Source organism: Cygnus olor, chromosome 2 (assembly GCF_009769625.2).
Source record: "Cygnus olor isolate bCygOlo1 chromosome 2, bCygOlo1.pri.v2, whole genome shotgun sequence".
NCBI lineage: Eukaryota > Metazoa > Chordata > Aves > Anseriformes > Anatidae > Cygnus > Cygnus olor.
This window is the reverse complement of record NC_049170.1, coordinates 7,473,707-7,498,669: the sequence shown is the minus strand read 5'-3', so window position 1 is coordinate 7,498,669 and position 24,963 is coordinate 7,473,707. Positions and strand designations below refer to the sequence as shown.

The 24,963-nt window shown below is 39.2% G+C and overlaps 1 protein-coding gene across 11 annotated transcripts in view; it reads left to right on the top strand.

Moving 5' to 3' along the window:
• Positions 1-24,963, top strand: part of KMT2C (lysine methyltransferase 2C) — a 199,753-nt gene that overhangs the window by 124,110 nt on the left and 50,680 nt on the right. For 9 of the 11 annotated variants that reach the window (XM_040546212.1, XM_040546213.1, XM_040546210.1 and 6 more), the window contains 10 exons: positions 2,077-2,193; positions 5,887-5,988; positions 6,167-6,271; positions 7,406-7,587; positions 8,333-8,497; positions 9,110-9,219; positions 15,881-15,946; positions 17,405-17,617; positions 21,691-21,819; positions 23,619-23,738. In XM_040546212.1, coding sequence (XP_040402146.1) covers positions 2,077-2,193; positions 5,887-5,988; positions 6,167-6,271; positions 7,406-7,587; positions 8,333-8,497; positions 9,110-9,219; positions 15,881-15,946; positions 17,405-17,617; positions 21,691-21,819; positions 23,619-23,738 — 1,309 coding nt within the window. The remainder of the gene's footprint in view (positions 1-2,076; positions 2,194-5,886; positions 5,989-6,166; positions 6,272-7,405; positions 7,588-8,332; positions 8,498-9,109; positions 9,220-15,880; positions 15,947-17,404; positions 17,618-21,690; positions 21,820-23,618; positions 23,739-24,963) is intronic. The other 2 variants (XM_040546215.1, XM_040546216.1) reach the window with 1 other exon arrangement.

Below are 24,963 nucleotides of genomic sequence, written 5' to 3'. Positions count from 1 at the left end.
CAGAGCTCTGAGGTAGGGCTTGAATTTGTAGCTGTGGAGAAGCCTTACAGAGAGTGGATTCAAAGTGACAGCGTTTTTAGCTTATGGGGGAATAAATAACACCGTTCCTGCCTATTTGGATGGACCAAAGCCTGCATCCACAGTGATGGTTACCATTCAAAATACCTGCAGAAATTAAATGGAATTTAGGTTTTTTAATGACCAAAAAGTTAAATGATGAAACACTAACAGATAGCTGTAGGTTCCGAATAATTTATTTTCATCTCACTTTAACACTCATGCTATTTTTATTTTAATTTGACATTAGCTTAGCTTTTGCTGCTTCAAGCATTAATTTCCAGCTTACTATTCAGCATTAACATTGGTACAAGTATGTGCTTATTCCTGTTACTAGCTCTGTGAAAATAACAATACTGATATGTAATCTGAAACACACAGCATAAGAAACATGTCAGAAGAGTATACATTTTAATAATAATTGATGCTTGTATGTCCTGTCTGTGCATATGTATTAACTCCATATATATGTAAGGACAACATTATCCCTTCACTTTTACTACATATAAATTCTTGAGCCATCAGTGGTGTCCTTCCTCTCGCTTCCTAAAGTAGTGTTGCATTACATCGCCTCATTTTGTAAGAGTAAATCAGTTGAAATAGATGGATATTGATAAAAAATTAGCATTGGGATACCTGAATTCTCCCTTGAATTTTGACCATAAACTTGTATATCGTCTTTAAATCAGGAGATGGCATATTTGAAAAATCCTGTTGGCAACACTGAGCCCGTAATGCTGCTTTCCATCCACAGAGCTCCCATCTCTGTCAGTAGAAACTGTTCGTGTATGTTGGTGACACTGTCCCCAAGGAGCTTTGTTGCTCAGTCAACATAGTTTTTTTGAGTAAATCCTTTGTCTTGGCATTAAAAGTAGTCTCCAGCAAATGTTTAGATAGATGCACTGTCGTGTTCTAGATACTCTGTGGATGGATTTGGGCTATTTTAGGAGCAGAGATTATTCACATATTTAAAATCAATAAATAATCTCATTGCTTACTTGGTAGCAGGAGAGGTGCTCTCTTGTGTATATACCATAATTATCAGCATTTATAGAGAGCAGAGCTCTGAAATATAAGCTCTGTGAAGGTGTATGACATACTGGCCAGAACTCAGGGGCATTGTCAGGATGTTCATTTTCTCTCTGGAAGAGAGGAGGGAGTTCCTCTTACAGTTTGTATTCAGTTCATTTTGAAATGATAAGGAAAAAAAAATCAAACTGGGTCACAGGAGCAATATCAGGTAACTATTATTATTAAAAATATATATATATTTGCTTTTCTGCAGTAAATTGTAATTGAACACACTTTGTGAATACTCCAAGAGCACAGAAGCACTACAACCATATGTCTCTGCATATAAAGTAAACGAAGGGGTAAAAGAAGGTGTCTCAAATAAGTGTATATTTTCTACAAGACGTATACTGTTATGGGGAGTATTGATCTGAGTTTGATTGATATAAGTAATATAAAAAGCTCTCTCTCTGTCTGCTGAATTAAGAGAGTTCAATGGAGCCAGCTCCTGCTTCACTTTGGGAACAGGATTGAGCCCTAACAAACTCCAGTGTTTGCTTGGTCATTAATAGTGTAAGAAAAGTGTGTATGATTGCAATTAATCAAGAGCCCAGACCACATGCAGAATTCATCTGACTGAACTGGCTGCTTAAAAAGAAAGGTGAATCATATAATAGAGGGTATTTACTTTGGATACTTTGCAACGTAGAAAAGATAGTATTTCTATATTTCCAGTTAATCCTGAACAGAAAATAAACATTTCTGGGTTTGGCTGCATTCTCACTGATGATAAAAGTGATCATATTAATTCATGTAAGTAGTTATAGGAGTTAGAGGTACTTCACAATGATTTATGCAGTAACTTGATGACACTGCCCTTTTGCACTTGAAACCATAGGTTTTGGGTTTTTTTACTTGTATTTTTCCCCAGATGCATTGAATAAGTTTGATTCCCTTATAACAAAAGGACTTCAGATTGCATTTAAATTGTTATCTTATATTGAATAGGGCCGTGGATCAGGATTCCCAGGGAAGCGGAGGCCACGTGGTGCAGGTCTTTCAGGACGAGGTGGCAGAGGTAGATCGAAACTGAAAAATGGAGTTGGGACTGTAGTCATTCCAGGGGTAAGAACATTTATTTTCAAGTCATGTTGTAGTCTGTTAATGTAACATAACCTAATCCAGCTGTAATTCTTCATTAAAATGTTGTGTAAAACCAAATAACACTAAAAAGTAGAGGTATTCCATAAAACCTGGTTATTATTAAGTATGTGTGATTATGAACTAGAGCAGTGAAGCAAAGTGGACCTGAGGCAATTTTATGCTGCTATTGCCACTTAAAGGGACAACTGCTGGGAAACTTGGCATACTCCTTCCACTTCCTCAAGTGGAAAACATGCGAAGTAAATGCAGCATTCATTGGAACAACAGAAAAGGGGAGACCCAAGCATGTGCATAAAACTAACAGCAGCCTTAGCAGATCAGCCCAGAGGTGGTTCTACCCAGGGGACCAAACCTGATTGTTGAGGGAAGAGAACAGAAACAGAAGAGCCGTAGAGAATGAGATACTTCAATGGTTTGTGGCTCAGGGACTTGCTGAACAGGAGGTGGTGTCTTTGTCTTGGACAGCCTCTATTGGAGTTCATAAATTTGTCTATGTGCTTCTAAATACTTTTGATAGTCATGTTAACTAACCTCTTTTGGTTCTACAGCTCATGAGTGTGTTGGATTCAGGAATACCTCCTTCGATTTGTTTCTCCTCCTGAGTGCCCTTAGAGGAGAGACCATTGAGAGTTGCTTTTTATTAACCTCCTGCCACTCAGTCTGTATAAATTTCTGTCATTCCTCCTCGTTTTCCTTCCACTCATTCTTTGCTAGCATGGTGAATCCCAGAATTTTTTGTTGTATGGCAGCTGCTCCAGACTTTTGACCTTCCTTGTTAGTTGTCTTCCTTTTTAAAATTTTATCTTTGTTGACTTTCATCTGACATTTTATAGACCAGAACTCAGCTTTATTAAGTTCTTATATAGCTCTTCACAATTGTCTTTCAATTTTTATTACCTTGAATATCTTAATATTGTTGGCAAGCTTTGTCACCTTGCTCCTTGATCAGTCTTCCAGACTGTGCGTGTGTTGAACACCAGGGCCTGTTGGCAGCCATCCCTATCAGGATTCTAGTGCAAGGACACTTACTCTAATATGTTTCCTCTAAAAAAAAGTTTAGCTGCCTTTTTTTTTTTTTTTTTTTTTTTAAAGGAGCTCTGGTGAGTGACTCTGCCAAAACAATTTGGCAGTGAAGTAAATTACGTCAATCAGATTTCCCTGTCTCTGGGCTTGCTGACGCCTTGAAAGAAACCCAATAGATCATGATTTACCATACCTAAGGCTTCCTTGACTCTTTAACAAAACGTAGTATATATATATATCGATGTGGCTGCAAGTTCTCTGTTAGGATCAGATGTTAGCTGTCCTGTGTGATGGTACATGGCTTCCCCCCCTGAGAATTTTGAGAAAGCAATAGTTATATTTGCCATCTCCCATTCCTATAGCACTGAGTAATTTTCAGCGAGTGGTTGCTCACTGCAGTTGATAGTTAAGCTATTTCATACTTGAAGTCCTTTTAAAATCTTTGTGATCTGCAATCCTGTTTTGCTTCTTGGAAGAGGAGAGATTTTGGTATAAAAATTGTGGGAAATGTGGATTGCAAAAAAAATTATTTTTTTCTGCTGTGGACTTGCCATCTTTGAACATTCTTGTTATAGTGTGATTGTCAAGCAGCCCTGTAGATTTTGACAGGCTTCCTCTTCTTCATGTTGAGAAAAGGACTTGCTCGTTTTTATGTCTCCATTACGTAATTCCTCTGACTCTTTAGAACTGCTTTTTTGTGTTCTTATATACTGTCTGCTTCAGCGTATACAACATCCAGGCATTCACATGATTATTTTGATCTTTGTACTTCAGAAGAAGCCACGTTTTCTAGAACAAAATCTTAAAAAAAATAATTGTAACTGAACAGAGAATATTCAGTGGGGTGAAGTGCTATGAATACAAAATGGCCATCACTGTCCACAGTTTCCTGTAGAAAATTGATCCTGTGACATATAAAGTAAATGGCAGCTTTTCTGCTTCAGATTTCTATGATGCGGCTGTCTTGTAATAATGTAGGTGAAGGTAGCAATGCAAAGATAAAATACAAATATCTGCCTCTTGCCAGATAAGGGGTTGAAATAGGAGTATTTTCAGCCCCTTTGCACAAACTCAATCTAATGGGATCATGACCAGTGGACAACTAAAAGAACTTAAAAGCTTCTTTGTACACCTTGGGAATGGGGTAGCAGGAGGATACAGGTTAAGCCCAGCTGGCTCACGGCTGGTGTTAGGCACGCATCAAAACTTCAGTGATCCTGTCCTTCACACTCTGCTCTTTCATTTGTGGAGGCAGCTCTGAGAACTTTGTGCAACCCGTGGAAATAACATGCAAGGGAAAAGCTCTCCCTGAACATCTCAAGAGGTGGTTCGGGTGTTTTTTGGTTAATTAGTTCCAGCTGCAGAGCTCTCAGTAATACAGTAATTAAGGCACGGTAACAGTATACTCATACTCCCTTTTTAGCTGTTTCTCAGTAAATGCTGATTTTCAGCAACAGTCTATCAGAAGGGTTCCTGTAGCTGTTGTAACAGTATTTACATTTGTCTCTAGTGATGTTTGGATTTGTAAAGCATTTAAAGTATTACTTAAACAAAACTAGCTAAATAAGACTCAAGCTGTATTTAAAATAATCCACATTTATAAAGCAAGAACAGCTGGTAAAACAAAGTTAAGTTTCTCTAGCATGCATTATTTTATTTTTTCATAGAAATGTGTGCTCTTCTCTTCCAAGCTTTCATGGCCACTTCTGCTTCAGAGAGTAAATACCTAGGCCTGTTAATGGAAATTCACGGGTGGCAAATTGTGGAAAGCAAGATTTACATGAAAGTCCTAACACAGTTAAAGCATTCACTGATCTTTTCATAATGACTCTCCCAAAATCTCTTTCTGTCTTCTTTTTCTTCCTGAAGAGCTATGTATACATATATATGCTGAATTCATAAAGGGCAGGTGAGAGTAATGATGCTCTTAAGTCGGTAGTAAGGGCTTACAGATTGAAAACAAAACAGCAGCTTCAAGTTCACAGCTCAGTGCAAGTTTTTACAGGCAAAGCTATATAAACCTCGTAAAGAAAGACCTTGTGGAGTGTGTCCTCACTGTTGTAACTTCTGAACTCTTGGTCATTTCTCTAACACTGCTGGAATCTTAACTAAACCACATTTTAGGTAATACAGGACAAGTTACATTTCTGTGAATGCTCTCTGAGTTCATACTCAAAGTATGTCATTGCAATTAACTATTCAGTAAGAAGAACTTCAGTGCTTAAAGACAGGAAAAAGGGCAGACATGGTCACAATACGACAAATTCTACTTAGTGTTTTTTTTTCCTAGACTGCTTCTTCCCTTCAATTTCCATTTTAAAGAACATGAGGGTAACAGGTAAAGGTGAACAAAGGAGAGGAATAGAGCACGTCTGTAAAACTGAGGGTGGTGATACTTGTATTCATGTGGAAAGTATTGTGAATTCGTACAACAATTTCTCGTTAAGATAGCTTTTTGTGAAAGTTTGTACCATGTGAATAAACAAATGCAGTCTTCTGGTGTATGCTCTAAGCTTGTATTCTCCAGTAGTATTAAAAAACTAACATGTGTAAAGAATAGATTTTGTCATCTTTTGTGGCTTAGAAAACATGATGTGCTTGCTAATTATGTTGTGTTTTTTTTTGGTATAGGTCACAACTATGGATATCTCATCTAACAAAGATGAGGAAGAAAACTCGATGCATAATACAGTTGTCCTCTTCTCTAGCAGTGACAAGTTCACTCTCCATCAGGTTAGGCTAATAGTTACTCAGGTTTTCATTTTGTTTGTTTCTTTTAATTAAAAAAAGTAAATGAGTGTCATTGCTAGGAGTTGCATCATACAGCAAGCTAGCTGGATTTTACAATTACATGTTTTCAGAACTTACTGTGTGGCATGTGTTAAAAATCTGCACGTTTCTGTAATTTCAGGATATGTGCGTAGTTTGTGGGAGTTTTGGCCAAGGTGCTGAGGGCAGGTTGCTCGCCTGTTCTCAATGCGGTCAGTGTTACCATCCATACTGTGTCAGTATTAAGGTGAGTGCTTTGTTACATAAGAGATGACTTGATTACACTGCTTTCATATTGTGCTTTAATAGCACTACGCTGCCTTTGGTTTTGTGGTAATTAGGGGAGTCATTAACTTGTTAGATATTCTTCAGCTAATGTGACCATTATTTGTACGCGACTTGTGAAAGACTTTAATTAAATGTCATTTTATAGTATGCATCGCCTCAAGAGAAATTAACCTTTTTGTAATTTCACAACCATAAATAGCACTGATTATCCAGCAGTTGGTTAAAATAACAGTTGGAGATAGAAGCTTAAAACCTAAATACAAGCAAAATTAAAAACAAAAATTTATAATGCATCTTCATTTACTACAGGCATAAGGCTTAGTCGATTCAAGTTGTCTGTTGGCTGTCAGAACTGACAGCAGTTGGAGTGGTTAATTAATATACTTTACTTTCATTAATCTAGGAGAGAATTTGTGAAAATTAAATATGAATGGTATGAGTTGATTTAGGAAGCGCATAATAAGCTGCTTACTGCAATATATAAACTAAACACTATTATATAAGTGCATCTATGTAAAACTGATTTCTTGAAACATTTCAGAGTATTTTAGATGTTTTATTTGAAATTTACTTTACAAGACATTATATGCATTCTTCATGCAACTATACTTTGGTTTTGCATTTGTATACCACTCATACAGTATTTAATAAACAATAAATTATTAGCTTTGGATGACTGAAACCATAGCACTGGCTATCACAGGTAATTTAGGAAAGATACAGGATTCTTAGTGGTCTGAATACTGGCTTTACTACATACCTGAAAAAAGCAGCATGTTCTCTTTCTTCCTTGTGGGACCAGCTACTCCTATAAGGAATAAACCGTCCTACATGTAGACCCAGAGAAGTATGTATTCTCTGGTGTGCTAATTTATCTGAAATTATATTCCAGAACAGTATCAGCAACATAGAGTTCCCTTCTGTTTGATCCATTCCCATTTAGTGAATTTTCACAATGTTTAATTGATAAATGGCTACTTGTGATGTCGTTGGTGTGCACAGAAGAACATCTCGCGCTAGCCAGACCTTCATTTATACAGTGACCACACTTCAGAGAGCTGCATTCAAATACTGTTCACCTTGGCATTTGCAGATTACTAAAGTGGTGCTTAGTAAAGGCTGGAGGTGTCTGGAGTGTACGGTGTGTGAAGCCTGTGGGAAAGCTACAGATCCAGGAAGGCTGCTGCTCTGTGATGACTGCGACATCAGCTACCACACTTACTGCTTAGATCCGCCCCTGCAGACCGTTCCAAAAGGAGGCTGGAAGTGCAAATGGTGTGTTTGGTTTGGGTGTCAGAAATACTGGCCTTTTTTGTTCCTTTTTCTTACTTGTAATGCCAATTTAACTGTAATGAAGTTTTAGTTTTATTGAAGTTAGATGTATTAAACAAAGCAAACAAAATACTTTTGAATTGTTTCATTCAGTTCTCAGTTTAATATGGAAACAGTTACCTCCTCTTAATACTGTTTCTTAGTGCCAAAAACCAGGTAAGTAGAGGTGGACAACATTTTCCTTTTGAAACTTTGTGGCCAAAAATCCTAATCTATGTTCATTGAAACAGTTGGAAAAATTCATGGGCACTTCACCAAATTGCTCTCAAGATAAAAACCCTTTGAAAACCATTCATGTTACTTGGGTGAAATACAAACAAAATAGACCTCTCACATGGCCAAGTCTTTTTGTCTCAAAGTGAATGGCAACTGAAAGCAGGAACTCCTTTGACCTGTTAAGCTGTTAAAAACACCCATCCACCTCTTTTGCAGATTGAAACGACTTCTTATGTAGGAACTGCTTGAAAATGTATCAAAAATGCTGGTAATGTTCAAAATCTAAATAATAAATTTTTGTTCAAGTAAAATATTTTGACCTGAAATAAGGTGTCCCCCACCCTCACCCCAGCCATTGGTTAGTGATCTAAAACTTAAATTATTCACCCAGCTCTAAGTTAGGAGGGTTTTAAAGCCACAAAATAATTGTGTTGGGGACTGAAAGTAATAGATCATTTTGTCTGTTCTGCAGGTGTGTTTGGTGCAGACACTGTGGAGCAACTTCGCCGGGTTTAAGATGCGAATGGCAAAATAATTACACGCAGTGTGCTCCCTGTGCAAGTTTGTCTACCTGCCCAATCTGCTATCGCACTTACAGGGATGAAGAGCTTATAATTCAGTGTAGACAATGTGATCGGTAAGGATTTCTACTGTTTTACATTTTTTTTCCTGGTTTAGGCTTATTTTAATTTTTTTCTCATAATGTAAAAGCATAAAGATGAAGGGAATGGTCTTGTGGTAAAGAACACTGGATTGAGTCTCAGAAGTCTCATATTGGTTCGTAACTAGTTGTACCACAGACTTAATAACTGTATGACTCTGGGCAACTTAATTAATTATTTTGTGCCTCATTTTCCCCCCTCTGTAAAAAGAAAATAAAACTAATTTACCTCACAAGACTGTCATTGTGAGGCTACATCTAGATTACCTTGTGTCAAGTGAGTAGTTAAGATGACTCAAATACAGGGAGAAATTATAATACTAAGACATATTTGCTTCCGGGACATTATTTTACAGTTTTCCTTCCTGTGAAGGGAAATAGGTAATCTGATACTGTATATACAGTATTTTAACACACACCACCATAGAGGATTGCTCTATATGGAGAACCTGATTCATCGTTTCTCCCTAAAAGAATTTAAATTAAACAAGTATTTCACATGTACTTGGACCATATACTGATACTTGGGTCTCCTAAAACACCACATATTTCCTTTAAATTGTATTTTTTCCCCCACTTAATTTCTAGATGGATGCATGCAATCTGTCAGAACTTAAACACAGAGGAGGAAGTGGAAAACATAGCTGATATGGGTTTTGACTGTACCATTTGTAGGCCATACATACCACCAACAAACGGTAAGAAGACAATTGAAACCAATGGCAGGATTGCACACTGCAATAAATAGGTTTGGGAATGGGTTATGGTTCTTGTCTGTGGTCGAGAGTTGACTCATTGTAGAAGCAAGATTTTTTGTTTTTATTTTAAAGGCCTTCTGGAGGTGCCCTCAGCTCTTTCTCACCCCCTAGTGATTGGCTGTAAGGACATCCCTGCAGCAAGAGACAACCTAGCAGGGGGAATTCTAGACAGATTTATCAAAGATAATTTGGGTAAATTTGGGTGTTTGATATTGAAAGGGTAAAATGCATCTCATTTTGTCAAGCGGAATAAAGAAAAAACAGTTCTCTAAACATCTGACTTGTGGAAGAATATTAAAATCAATTCCAAGCAAAAAATGTTCTATCTATCAGGACTTTGAGGCCCTCTGAAGCAGCAGTAACTGCAACAATACTCCATACAAGCATCTTTCCCCTCCTTTCCCATATTTTGTTAACACCACTCCATAAGCTCTCCCAGTATTTAAGACCAGTGCTTTTCCTAGCTCTGGTCTTTGAAAAAAAATCTCCATATTTTCCTGCTTGGGAGTCTCTTTTTTTTTTTTTTTGTTAGTTAAAATGCATATTCTTTCTGATGAGTTTTGTTCTTCTCCGCACATGTTGTCAGTGAATATACCAACTTCTTTTTTAGTCAGTAGTACGCAATTCCACAGCATTGGTACTTCAGGAGCTGAGGTTACTGCAGTTTTTCTCTTTGAGCACAGCTACACCATCTGGTTCTGTGGGATGGTAGTGGTTAATTTTATAGTGAGTGGCCTGTCAGCAATTAGATTGGCCTATTAGATGATTTATGGTCTTGCTGCAAGAAGAGTATCCTGGGTCTGTTTTCTCTGCATGTCAGCTCACAGGAGTTTCTGCTTCAGTCTGCTGCTTTAACAGAGCACTGACACCTCTACATATTATTTTTTAGAATAATAGTATGTTAAAGTGTTCATATTAACCCTTTATTGGGGTATCATCAGATTGTGAGAATGTGGTAGGAGGAAGGAACAAGGCAAATGTTTGAAGAAATATACACCAGGAGGATTTCAGTGAGATTGGCTTTCCTGATCAAGAGTTGACTATACCATGAGGCTTGTGTTTGAGAGGTCTGCCAAGAAAAGTTCCGTGGAGCATTTGATGTCCCTTTATACCTCATGTCCTCATAACACTGTGACAGTAATTGTAACTTACTCATGTCGCCTTGGAAGTTTGTGTACTTGTTTGTATAAATTGATCAACTATATACACATGGTAGTGGAACACTTCTAAGTATCCCACTTCTACCACTGTTACAAGTAAGAATGACTTACGCTCGTGTTTTTCTACAAGTCACTTCATCTTTGTAATCTGCTTTTGCAAATTCAAAACAAAAAAGGGGTTGCAAGTGGGAAAAACAAGGAACTTATAGATACAACACAGGTTTTTGTTTCTTTTGGTAATAAGCTTTGAGCACTTAAACACAAAAGTCCAGGTAAGAAATACTGCCCCTTCCTTTCCCTTAGGAGCTGGCAGAGCTACCTTTTAGAAGATAATAAAGGCCCCAGTATATGAGGTGGAATAACTTCAGAAAGTGGTGTCAGAGATGTTTCACCTCCAGGCATAAACCGGCCCCTGAGTTAGTCCTTTTTGCACACCAATGTGAAGTTGTGTTGTGTAGGTTTGTCTTCTGAGGAATAGGAGCCAGTCCTGCAACACCTGTTAGAAAGTTGCCCACCCTTCTTTGCGTTTTTTTTTCCACTTCTTTTATGTGTCAAGTTTCTCTGATTACTCTTTTTGCTTTTGACTCAGCGTATATATGAAGTCTTTAACACGTGTGCATTTGCACAGTTGCATGTCTGAATGTCATTTGGTGCATGTTCATGGAAATACTTGCATGTACTTTTATATGAAATGTTCCAGTGGTTTGTTAACTTGTCTACAACTCTTGAAAATTCTCTCTAATTTTTTGTTTCAAGGTGAGAGCAGTAAGCATTTGCTAAATTTAAGAGAAACAAATATTAACAGTATAAATATACAATATGCTGTATTGTGTTTTCTTATTGGAATGGCTCCTTCTCTTTCCATCTGATGTACCACAGAGGATATTAATGTGTAGCAAACTTTATTACAAGTTTAACTACTATATACGTAGAATAAGCAAGAGCCCCTTAGCCTAATAACTTGCCAGTACATCGCAGATTGAGTAGGTGTACTATTGGTAGAAAGTAAATACCTTCTAAAATGTATGTATTGAGAAAGAGTTTCCATTTTTCTCTCTTCAGAAAACAGGAACTTGAAGAGTTTTTCCCTGTCTCATCTTCAGAAGATCAGATGCATATCTGATAATCTTAAAATCATCTTCTTTGTGAAACAGAAATAAAATATAAGTAGTTTTTTTTTTCTTCTTGAACATACATAAATATCCACAGTCGGCACATGGTAAAACTTGCTCCGGAGTAGTATACCATAAACCTTCATTTATAGACTCCTTTGAAATACTCATCTCTGATTAGTGTTTCATCAGGTTGCTTTTAATGTGGTCTCAAGTTACAGTATAGGATCATAGAACCATCTAGGTTGGAAAAGACCTTCCAGATCATCAGGTCCAGCCATCAACCCGACCTGCTGAGTTCCATCAGTAGACCACGTGTCTGAGTGCCGTGTCCACACATCTCTTCAATACTTCCAGGGATGGGGACTCCACCACATCCCTTGGTGGCCCGTTCCAATGCTTGACCACCTTCTCCATGAAGGAATCCTTCCTAATGTCCAATCTAAACCTCCCCTGGCACAATTTGAGACTGTTTCTTCATGTCTTATCACTCGTCACCTGAGAAAAGAGACCAACACCTTCCTTGCTTCAGCTTCATTCAGGTAGTTGTAGAGAGTGATGAGGTTTCCCCTCAGCCTCCTTTTCTCTAGACTAAACAACCCCATTTCCCTCAGCTGTTCTTATGTGTCTTGTTTTCTAGTCCTTTCACCAGCTTTGCACACACTCAAGCAACTCGATATCCTTTTGTAGTGAGAAGCCCAAAACCGAATTCAGTTCAGGTGCAGTCTCACCAGTGCTGCATGCAAGGGGACAATCCCTTCCTCAGTCCTGCTGGCCACACTATTTCTGGTGCAGGCCAGGATGCCGTTGGCCTTCTTGGCCACCTGGGCACACTGCTGGCTCATGTTCAGCCAGATGTTGACCAGCACCCCCAGGTCCTTTTCTGCTGGGCACCTTTCCAGCCACTCTTCCCCAAGCCCATACTGCTGCATCAGGTGGTTAGGACCCAAGTGCAGCACCCGACACTTATCCTTGTTGAATGTCGTGATTGGGCCCGGCCCATTGATCTAGCCTACAAGACTGAACTCCATTCACCAGGGCTCCATAACCTTTCCTGGCGATGACAAGCCTGCAGTTCCCTGGATTTTCCTTCCTGCCCTTCCTGTAAGTTGGAGTCACATTCTCTAACTTCAGTCAGCTGGGATCTCCCTACTCAGCCAGGACTGCTGGTTAATTATGGCTTGGCGAGCCCTTGGGCCAGCACCTCCAGTACTCTTGGAGATAAATATGTCCTCCAGCGTGTTGTAGAATTGGTTTTCTGTTGTAGAAAAGGTTTTCTAATTTAGTTTGAATGTTGTCGTGACTGAGTACTGGCAACTGCTGTAGGTAGCAGCAACTTTTGCCTCTGTGCTGTAATTCTTGCACATTCAGGAGAGAGATGTGCATCTCACCCACAGTCACACACTCTCCAGACAAGTAAATCTCAGCCGTCTACCCATAATTTCTGCCTTTCCATCATTTGCCTTTGTGCATCATCACGTAGCTTGTGTATGTATACCTAGACTGTAACTTGCATCCCGTCCTTGCTTATTTCCCCACTCTCTCCATCCACAAATTCCAGCTTCCTCCTTGGTGCTGGTTTTTTGTTCATTTGTTTGTTTTTCTGTGCAGGAGGGAAATGGACCAGCTCTGTCTGCTTTTCTTTAGTGGGAACAGCTGACGAGACATGAGCTGCAAACACACGTAACAGCTAGTTACAGCCGATCTGGTAGTAGTTTCTGGTAGCTGCTGGTGTGCAAGTATTCTTCCTGTGGCTCAGATAAGCCTGCCCACAGCAGCAGTGAGGACTTCGTGTCACTTACTAATTTGGAGATGCTGAGTACTCGGTGATAGGCATCTTAGGGCTGGGATCCTCTGTTGCACAGTCTTCGTGAAACTGAGTTAAGATCATCTTCATTCTAAAACTTACTGTGTGTACTTCACAAATACCAGATACAGAAGTAATATTAGAAGCTAAAATTTTAACTTTTGAGTTTTTAATTATCATTTTTATTATTTCAGCTGTTACATTCTTGCAAGTTACAGTATTTGCAAAAAAAATCCCTGCATAACACTCACAGTTAAGCAGGCAGCTGATGGTACTGCGGTGTTGTGTCTTTATATCAAACATTTTGCACTGTCCCTTAGCCAATTCTGTTTCTTCCTAGAGTTGTTATTTTCTATTACAGCCTTCTGAATTGCAGCCACCTTTCTTTTTGAAACTGTGATCTTTCTCATCATATTGTATTCTGTGCAACAATTTTTTAAACTGAAGCCACTAAACACTGCACATCATCCAGCATGTTTAAACCCTTTTGAAAATAAGCATATAATTTTGGTTGAACTTAGCTAAGTGCCTCAGAGAGCACCGTCCCTTCTTTGTTCTGTTTTTTAACGATTATTTTTTTCCCCGTATAGTTTTCTCTGGCTTGGAATTCTGTTTCTCTGTTATCCATTTTATTGATTTAATCTTTAACCCACACTCTAATTAGCTCCTTTTCTGGAAATCAGTTCAATACTAGCTTCAAACGCTGTGCAACTTCTGTGAGTTGGTCTCTGAAGGCCTCCCGTTTGTTGCTGTCAGCTTATTTGTTTGCCTGTTTCAAGTCTATTCAGTCTCCAAAGCTAAAATTGTTCTCAGTCTGATGTGGACTCCTTGTTGTATGACTTTAGAGTAAGGGCATCAAATCCCCATTCACAGCTCTCTGAATTTTTTGTTTACCTTAGATTCCAGTCCAGTAGCTGTTAGCTCTGACTTAGGTATCTTGTAAATTATAACCGACTAAGGAATCAGATGAGGTCTCGTTCCCCGTGGAGTATTTCTTAAAGTCTGCTCTTGTTTTGTTGTTTCAGTTCAGGTCCTTTGAGCATCTTCCATCCTGCAGCTTGTCCCATATTTTTTTGTTTCCCTCCAGCACAGTGTCTCCTTCAAAATTTCATTTTCATTTTTTTTCTTCCTTGTTTTTTCCATCCGTGTCTGTGTATCAGTTTTTCAACAGTGCTGATAGGCTCCTTACACGTACTGATTGCACAGAATGTTTATTTTCGCTAGGTTATGTCATATACTTTAGTTAGACCTTAAAAACTTTTAGAGGACTATAATTTCTGAAGACAGACTTTCACTTACCTTATTTTTTATGTATGCTTAGAAAGCTTTCTCTAGATTTCAAATCTTCTAGCTACTACACTGTTTTTTCGTATTTAGCAGAGTGTAAGTGTTATGTGGAAGCTCTTGGTCTTTTCCTAGTCTTGCCTCTGTGTGTGAGGTTGGAGCACGTGCAGTTGGGCTGAGAAACAAGAGCCTTCCACACATGCTGTGCCTCAGTGGTCTGGGCTTGTGTAGTAGATGCAAATTAAAAACACCGGATGTTTGTCAGAGTCTTAGACTCAGCCTGGCTAAGATTTCTAGGAAAAAAAAAAAAAAAAGAATAATAGACCTTGACTGTGTGGTAATGCTAACCATGCCAAACTAACAGTCTTTTTGGTTTTAGTTCTCAGCGTTTGTGAGACACAAACTAAACATCTAATTTTTCCTGTACCTTCTGTCTATATAATCTCTATAAAGTCACTACTAATATAAAAAATCAGTCTACACATCCCAGGTTAGTGAAACAGGATTACAGTTATTGTAATTAAGGCAGAAGAACATTTCTACCTGCAGCGGTAGTGTGCTAGCATTGGAGGACATGTTGATCATCATTTGTTCACTCACACTACTGCAGTGCTTCCCTGAAGCAAACAAGGCAATTTTCAAACTGAGTTTCTGCTGTTCCATTTGTCAGTAATCTTACCTGGAATAAGAATTACCCTTTCTAACACCAACAAGTTACGTCTCATCTGCTCTCAGATTCGCTATTGGCCTTACTTTCTTTCTCATTTATGTTACATCAGACATCTGACAGCACAGACACAGCTGGAACCTTGTGTGTGAAGCTGGTGGGAGATCCACTCCTGAGACAGTAGCTGGTTCACAAAGTCCTCCTGTTACTTACGCTTAGGTTAGCAAAGCCTGGACGTCATGCCTAGTGTAGAGGTTTCCTTAAAATCCAATAGATGCAGTGAATGCCTGTGGACCAGTAGAAGGAGATCATTTATCATCAAGTTCAGAGCATTTCCAGTGCCATCCTTGGCTCTAGGGAATTGGAGAACTTCAGTTGATACCAGCCTTGTTTTGTAGTCACATCTTTGTGACGCTGAAAAGCACTTTATTTTAAAGGTGCTAGTAAATGTTGCCAACAGTATTAATTAGGGAGTTTAACAGAACCGTTTGAAGGAAAATTACTTGGTAGTTTCAGTTTAAATCGAGTCACCACTTTTAAAAGTTGAAATTATTTTCCTTATATTTTTCAGTGCCTTCTTTGGACTGTTGTGATTCATCAGTTGGAGCTCAGATTATTTCAAAATCAAAAGAACTAGGTAAAGAATGTAAATGCTTAATCGTTGATCATTTAGCATATTTTAAGGGTATACTTTTACATGAGGCAAAAATTCCTTTTTGTTTTTATAACACACAACATTAACTATCCTTTTGTTATCACAGCATGCTTTTCATTTTTTTTCTTTCTCTACTTCTTTTTTGCCTGCCATACCTGCACTATAATAATAATAATAATCTTAAATTATGCTTTGATTCTGCAGACTTAGTTGCTTGCCTTAGTACTAGCCCTGATAAATAACCGTGTGGCTGAGTCAAACACATGTACAAATGTTTACAGGCTCAAACTGTAGGAGGACACAACTTCTCTGAATTTGTGTATTTTGTGCAAGGAATTGACAATCTTGACAAACCTACTCCCAGGTCATTTGTTAAAATGATAGTCTCCAAGAGCTTCCTTCATGTTAGGATAGCTTCCGTCACATTAGAATTTTGTTCTGCTTGATACTGCACAGTTGTAGTTCTGAGAGAAGATTTTGCCCTCCAATCTTCAGTCTGAAAAAATAAATGAAATTTTTTAAACGAACACTCTTCTAATTCAGTACAAGAGAAGAATCATCTGTGAAGAGCTACATTCAGAACCAGCTGTGTTTTGGGATGTGACATGTTACATAAGAAAATATTTTTGGTTAAAGAGAACAAATGTTACGATGTTCATATGTTTTCAGAAACTGTGTTATCCAGTCATTATTTAATTGGCCTCAAGAGCAGAAGCATCATTGCAGCCTCTTCGTTATTTGCTAATTCCCTGAAAGTTCCCAAGCTTCCACTTGCAGGTGGCGGTGCAGATGACTGAGATAGCAGTGCCTTTCTGCATTGTGAATTAAGAACTGGTGGGAAGAGTTGATCAGTAGACTCAGTTGGCATGTAACAGCTTGAGGACGTAGCAGAATTGCAGGTCTTGGGAGGCTTGGGTCCTACCCACGCTTTTATGAGTTGATATCGAGCAGCTCACTCGATATAATTTGTTTTTTTGTCTGCCTATAAACCAGGGCTAATAACTTGCCTGATGGACCAAGAGTTCTGGGAGGCTACAGCTGAGTAACAACATGAAACTGCAATGCTGAGGGCTTTGGCTCATAAGCAACAGGGACCCAAACTAAGACTTGCATGGGTTTTTTGAGCGTTAGGGTTACCGAAATACCCTGCAAGGCACCAGTTTCCGTAATCAAATAGTTCTGTCTAACGAATTCTGGATGTAAGTTGTTTTGTAGCAATGTAATGGATTGTTACTGGATTTGACATCAAGCTCTAAATCATAAAGCTCTAACTGTAACGCATAAGACAATATCAGATCTCTGTGTTTTATTTATACTGATTTCCTCGCTCATGAATCAGTTCTATACATGTGAATTATTAACTCTTAAAAGTGCTATTCCTGAAGATCTTGTAAATTAAAGAGTTTTATATTGCTGTTATGATTCATTTAACTTTTATAGACCCACCGAAGACATACACACAGGATGGAGTCTGCTTGACAGAATCCGGCATGTCTCAGTTACAGAGCCTAACTGTCACAGTACCTAGAAGAAAACGGACGAAACCAAAGCTTAAACTGAAGATTATAAATCAGAACAGTGTGGCTGTGCTTCAGACACCCCCAGATGCCCAGTCAGAACACTCAAGAGATGGCGAGATGGATGACAGTAGAGGTAGTGACCTACGTTTGGCATGTCTTGTATCTTACAGCATTTTACTACATGTATATTGCATACATCAGTAGGATTTTTTGGTATACTGACATTTGTATATCCTGTACAGAATGCACTGTGGGAATTGCTTGGACAATAGTCACGGCTCATTGTTGCCTGTTTCAGGGATTTTTTTATCATTGTTCTGTTTGTGTCATCCATACCATGTGAAACACTTTGCTAAGGCTTGCAACACTGGAAATATGAATTGCCTTTTTATCTATTCCTTAGATTGTTTGGGGAAATGCTGTGCACTCACTGGGTACAAGTGTATTTTGAGGAATCAACAGTGCAGGCACCGTTTGAAAGTGGTAGTGTTGGCTCAGCAAAGCAATGTCTAGATTACTGTGGAGCTTGTATTTGAAATCAAGGAGAAAGAGGAATAAAAAGCTCTTTGCTTAGAATATTTCGTTTTCTTTGAAAGAAATGAGGTGGGATGAAGAGTGAAGGAGAGTCTGAGGGGAAAAAATATTTTCTTATATGTGCACAGATAACTGAACTTTTTGTTTGTCCTCGTTTCCAAAGTAGAATTTAAGACAGAATTTAAGGTTGGAAGTAAATTCTGGGGTGTTGCTCTAGTTCAAGTCAATCACGCTGTGTGCAGAGCCCTGCCAAATGGCATGAGTGTTGAGGATAGGGAATCCAGAATTTAGTATAGAGGAAAGGGGATGGTTAACAGTGTTTGTGCAGCACCCAAGGCTGACGAGGGATGAAGGGGTCTGGGCTGACACGTGCCTACCAACCACCTCACACTGTGTAGAGCAGTGAGATTTCAGTAAATTGTAGAAGCCCTTGAGAGAGCTCCTTCCACCGTGTGTCTGGACATGGAGCAAGCATGCGTGTGTCCCAGGGGCCAGCAGTCCTCAGTCCCATCTGAGGGCTCAGTGAGCACAGCAGCCAGGCCACGAGAGACTGAAGATGGGAGATGAGGCAGCGAAAAGAAGCACATAGGTAGGAGCAGTCAGCTTCTTTGTACCTTAAATACTCACTCTCAGGCACCAGCGTGGTGCAGCACCGCCCTCCTGTCCTCTTTGCCATGGCCTGGCTGTACATCCTGATAAAAATGTTGGTAGGAGAGGTGTTAATCTGTGGCCTGAGGAAAGGCTTAGTGAACCGGCAGGTGTGAAAGTCATTACATTAGTCATGCAGGTGTCTGTTACAAGTGGAACACAGGCACCCCACCTCACCACAATCTAAAGTGCTCTCTGTTGATGCAACATTGCCTTGTTGTTAATCAGATTAAATGTCATGAGAAGCTTTTTTTAGATACAGAGAGTGTACTTGACATAACTGGGTAGTTTACCCATCAGCACAGTTTCCATGTTAACTTGTTGATATAAGAATTGTTGCTGTTGTTTGATTAGCGCGTTCTTAACCCTCTGCAGTTGACTAGAAGTGTATTTTTTTTATAATAGGTTCCCTGTATTTGTTTATAACCTTTAAAACAGTTAAGTAGTTATTTTATGTTGTTTTCTTTGGAATTCACAGGGTTTGGTAGACTACTCTAGCATTACGCTGACTCTTAAATTTCATCTTATGCCTTCATATAGTCCACCAAGTGGGTTGTTGAAAGCAAAAATGCTTTCAGTTTTGGTTCGAAGGCATCAAGATAGAGAATTAACCACTTCCCCTGCTCTTTTTCTGTGGTTAATCATCTTTACTTCTACAGTTGTATGCATGTATTCTATATAATGTACTCTAACTTTGGTGTCTACTTATTGGCTTTTACAGGTATCCTAGGTATCCCTTTTCAATTAGATATCAAGATACATAAATGTAATAGCAGAGTATGAATGGGAGAACCAAAGCTGCCACAGACTTTAATTTAGTTCTGATCATCTTTTATTTTTTGTGTTGTTTTTTGTTTTTTTTCTGGAACATACCAAAGAAAAATATATTTGCATGTTTCACAGATGTTTGTCGTATGCATCAAGAGTTAGAGCACGCTCACATATGTGACTATAACTGCACAGCACATACGTGGTAAATGGTCTGGGTTTCCTGGAAGCTCCAGACAGAACTACGTGTGCTCTGTAGGGTGGATTGGTGCCAGTTCTTTGGATGTCTGAAGGTTTTGTGAGGGCATCAGGCTGAATAAGGCTATGCCACTGCTTCGATCGGTGTGACATAGTGTAGTAATGCCAGGTAAACGCGAATGATGTGGATGACACCAAGCGGAGTGGTGCAGTTGACGTGACAGACGGAAGGGATGCCAGCCAGAGGGGTCTGGACAGGCTGGAGAAGTGGGCCCATGTGAACTTCAGGAAGTTCAACAAGGCCAAGTGCGAAGTGCTGCACCTGGGTCAGGGCAGTCCCAGACATGAGCACAGCCTGGGAGATGGATGGATGGAGAACAGCCCTGTGGAGAAGGGCTTGGTACTGGTGGATGAAAAATTGGACATGAGCTGACAGTGTGCACTTGCAGCTCAGAAGGCCAATCGTATCTTCGGCTGCGTCAAAATAAGTGTGGCCATCACGTTGAAGGAGGGGATTCTTCCTCTCCATCATGTCTTGTGAGACCCCACCTGGGGTGCTGCATCCAGGTCTGGGGCCCCCAACAGAAGAAGGACAGGGACCTGTTGGAGCAAGTCCAGAGGAGGGCCACAAAGATGATCAGAGGCTGGAGCAGCTTTCCTACAAAGACAGGCTGAGGGAGTTGGGGTTGTTGAGGAGAAGGCTCCAGAGAGACCTTACAGCGGCCTTTCAGGAGGCTTATAAGAAAGCTGGGGAAGGGACACTTTGTCACAGAGTGTAGTGATGGGACAAGGGGGAATGGCTTTAAACTAAAAGAGGGTAGGGTTAAATTAGATATTAGGAAGAAATTCTTTCCTATGAGGGAGGAGGTGGGGCCCTGGCCCAGGCTGCCCAGAGGAGCTGTGGCTGCCCCATCCCTGGCAGTGCCCAAGGCCAGGCTGGATGGGGCTGGGGGCAGCCTGGGCTGCTGGGAGGGGTCCATACCCATGGCAGGGGGTTGGGATTAGATGGGCTTTGAGGTCCGTTGCAACCCAAACCGTTCTATGAAAAGTCAGGTCAGTGACCAAGCCCTGAAAAGAGCAAGGGTCGTTGTAGTTGTTCTGCAGCTGAAGTGGTTTGAGAGTCCAGCTCTGTCTGCAGTAGAACCAAACAGGCTACGGGGCATGTTTCATAAACAATATTTCTCCTCCTAACAAATGTATGCGAAAGTACAAGGCAGAGAATCTGAATTCTGGTCTCTTTCCAGGGACAAGAGTATGTTTAGTCTAGATGTTTCAAAAGCTTTACAGTAAAATGAAGATGTAAGGTCATTATTGTATTGACTCTTTGGGGCTATCAGGAACAGAATTAACTCGGTCTCTTTTCAACACCGAAGTCTTTTTAATGCCATTGTACTTTACATCTGGTTTCTACCCCGTGTTCCCACAGAATATAAACTCAAAATTGTGGTCTTCATCTTCAAGGCTGACTAATTCCTTGGGCTGAATTTTCTGCTATATAAATCAAACTCCTCTGAATAAATAAATCTGCTTTCAGTCAGTCACACAGCTTCAAGTCAAGAACCCTCCAAACTAAGAGTCATTATATATTACCTTCCAAGTGTAGGCTGCATTTTTTCAGTCTGTCTTCTCAATAAAAACAAACTCTCCCAAACAGAATTTAGAGGAAGGTAAACAGAGCATATCTTGCATGGTAGATGGTATTCATATTCCTCTATGTATTGTTAGAAATTGCTCAGGGACTTAGAACATGCTGCACAGGATTCTGAGAGGATTTTCTATGGGGAAAACAATGTCAGGATCCACATATAGCAACGATAGCGTTTATTCTCTGGTTTTGTGTAGACATAACCTCACAGGAAATAAACCTATATACCAGATCATTGTGTACGGTTAGGGTGGGTTTCTCAAAAGTGTCTAAAGGGTGTAGCTTTCTATCACCTGTCTGAAAAATCTGTTATTTTCAATCAATTTCTGAGAAACCATTCAGATGTAGACATTTTGAAAAAATGTCTTCCTTCCTTTTTCCAGTTGAACTTACCACTGCATTTTTTTCTGCAGAGGGTGATCTTATGGACTGTGATGGAAAATCAGATTCCAGCCCAGAACGGGAGGCTGTGGATGATGATACCAAAGTGGCAGAAGGAGCTGATGGGATTAAGAAAAGAAAGCGAAAACCATACAGACCTGGTAGGATGAATAAGTTATATGATTGTGTCACTTGCTTGTTTTAAGGCTTTTTTCTGTATTATTAAAAAATATATAGAAAAGGAATAGAATTCTGAATTGTTCTAAGCTGTCTGCTGATTTTAGCATTGTTTGCTGTTATGGTTAAAATATTCTTTTAGTTCTCTTACCAACATACTTTTCCAGAGGTTGCTGCACAGCCATACACTTGCAGTAAAGCGTAGCCAGTTGTTGGTTTGTAGTTTAAATCTATACTTTTTTACTGATTTTTAACTTGGTAGGAAAATGTACTCTAATTATATAACTGATGGAATACAGTTTTTGTGTGTGTGCATGTATTTATATACGTCTGGCAATATCTGAACTTCAGAGAACTTTTTGCCAGTATTTTACTTAATTTCTGAACTAGTTGTTAGGAGTAATTTACTGAACATTTGCAGATGAATTTTAATGAATGCAGTTACTGGATGAATTATTTTATTTTACTTTATCAGTGGTGTCGATTCTTTATTATCCTGACTATAGAATAACTGTGTATCCTTGATGCTGAAACACTTGGGCTGTCTCCAGGCACAAAAAGCTAGATACCCGAGTGACTCAGGAGGAAGTGGCTCTGATCTGTTAGGGCTAATACTGAACCCGAGTTAATAAGCTCTGCTTAGATAAAGTCTGGCTTTTTGAAGAGCCCCTACATCACACCCTTCAGTATGCCTCGGTGTCTGTGTTACATGGTGGTTTTGTTTTTCATTACACAGCCTCCCACTACTGTGGATAATAAGCCGATTGTAGTCTTTGCCGTCACAAATACTGTTTTTGCCAGTCACGCCCATCCTTCTTGTTGTAATGGGCCATATCCTCTGATTATGAAGATAGCAGGGGAGGAGAACAGAGAAAGGAAGCAGGAGCTACAACATGGTCTAATTTCTCTTGCTTCTCTATCAGTAGCTAAACAAATCTGTACCACCATTTTCCCTCCCCATGTCATTTCCCAAAACGCCGAGGAAGAGCCCCAATCCAGCACTCAGCAGGTCATGCCCATGGGTGTTTTGCCTTCCACGATGAGATTGTGGTACAAACCCACAGCACTTAACAGAGATTTCCTGTTTCTCTACAAGTAATACACTTCAATAAGCCATTTATTTCCACTGACGGGTCCTCAAGAGGAGAGAGCTTCATTTGCTCAGAGTGATTTTGGATCATGAGTTGCGCAGCCATCTGTTAGTTTTCTGCAGCCAACAATTTCCCTGAAAAATGAAACAAACCTGAGTCTGATGCATTTACATACCTATACACCAACTGTAAGGGACCAGGAACACTGCAGTCAATCTTTGGTGAAGGATTCTGGAGTTTCAGGCAGTATAATGTTGGTTAATTACCTTTTTATTTTGTAATACATCCATCTTTAGTACTGTCGTTTGGAGTGGTGGGCTCTCCAGAGCAATTTGTAGTTTCTTATGACCCTTTAATGTTCTTTAATAGGTTTCATTTAGTAGATTGATTAATTTTAGCAATTCATCAGCTTGCCAAGGGAGGAAAAAAACAGCATCTGAAAGTTGCCAGGTTTGGTGATTTAATCTTCTTGTGGATGTATTGAAGTCCTAAAATTCTGATCCATTTTGATAATTACATACATACCCACTGAGGCATCAAAATTAAGAAATGAAAATTCATCAAGTATATCAGACTTCTTCTTAGACCTCTACAGATGCAGTTGTCCCATTTACCTGCAGAATAATCTTGCCTCTCACTCTTGCTATAAAGCACAGTTTTAATTGATATACTGAATTTTTTTTTCTTGTTAGGTATTGGTGGATTTATGGTACGTCAAAGAAGTCGTACAGGGCAGGGGAAGACTAAAAGATCTCTCTCCAGGAAAGATTCTTCTGGATCTGTTTCTGAGCAGTTGCCTGGCAGAGATGAAGGTAAGTGCATAAACTTAGCTGTTATTTTTGTTGTTCATGGTTAATGCAGTAAAAAATAATACAAGTTACCAACTTATCTTACTAATAATTATGTCCTTGCTTGTGTTTGTAGAACTACTTTTCGAAGTCAAAAAATGTTTCTGTTACCAGTGCAACCCAGTATTGTATTTGGGTCCCCAGTTCAGAAAAAGCGCTTGCTTTTTCTTCAATATGTTAATGTTATAGCTATGTTTTTCTGCTTTGTAAATATTGTTTTGGTGTGGTATACTAGATTGTTTCAGATAATGTTGAAAAACTTTGCTTTAACGTTTTTCAATTTGTATGTAGGGATCTTCTCCTGTAAGTTAAAGAAAAGTTAATTACCCATTCTGTGTACCAGTACAATGCAAATTGTTAAAAAGCAGTATTTTTAAGTATTCTTCAGTTAAACAGCTGAGTTTCTCTGCTTGCTCAGGCACAATTGCTTATTAGGAAAAAAATAACTCAGAATATCTTTGTATGTTGTAAATCATCATAGCTTGCTGAGAGCCTACTCCTCAGCTGCCAGTGCTCATCAGCCTTACAAAGTTGTTTGCTATTCTTGTCATGTCCCACTCCCTTTTTCCGCAAAAGCTCACTCTTGACCAGCACAGGGGTCACAGGGTCGGTGAGCCTCAGTCTGCTCGGTGCCCTCTGAATGTGGTACAAGAGATGACTGTAGTACAAAGCATGGCAAATTTTACTACATAATATAGTTTCTTAACTTCCCAGGGACATTAACTTCGTGTAATTAGCTTTGGCAAGGGAGAAGTGAAGGACTTTAAAAGTTTAGCTCTTACCTCTAGTGGTTTCATTGGTCTGTCAAAATAAAGTATTAAATGATTGATTAGCACACTGTGCTTTTGCATTTGTTAGGAAAAAATGCTGTGCAGCTTCGTATATGATAGCTGAATAAATGTGTAATTTTTCTTGAAGGGCTTCTTTATAGATTTCTTTTTCTGGCCTGTTCATTATTTGTACAAGTCATTTTTCAGATTTTAAAAAATGGTTTGTGCTTTCACTTTGAGAAAAATTAGTTTATAAATTGAAGGGTGACTAATGTGTAGCTCAACAGTGTTGATTCTAGAGACAGTACTTCAGTAGAATTCTTTTGCAAATATCTGGTTGAATGCCAGCTATAACTTCTCTCAAATGACCAAATTCCTAGGTTGGCTTAGAGATAGAAAAGTTAAAGGTCTGTCTAAAG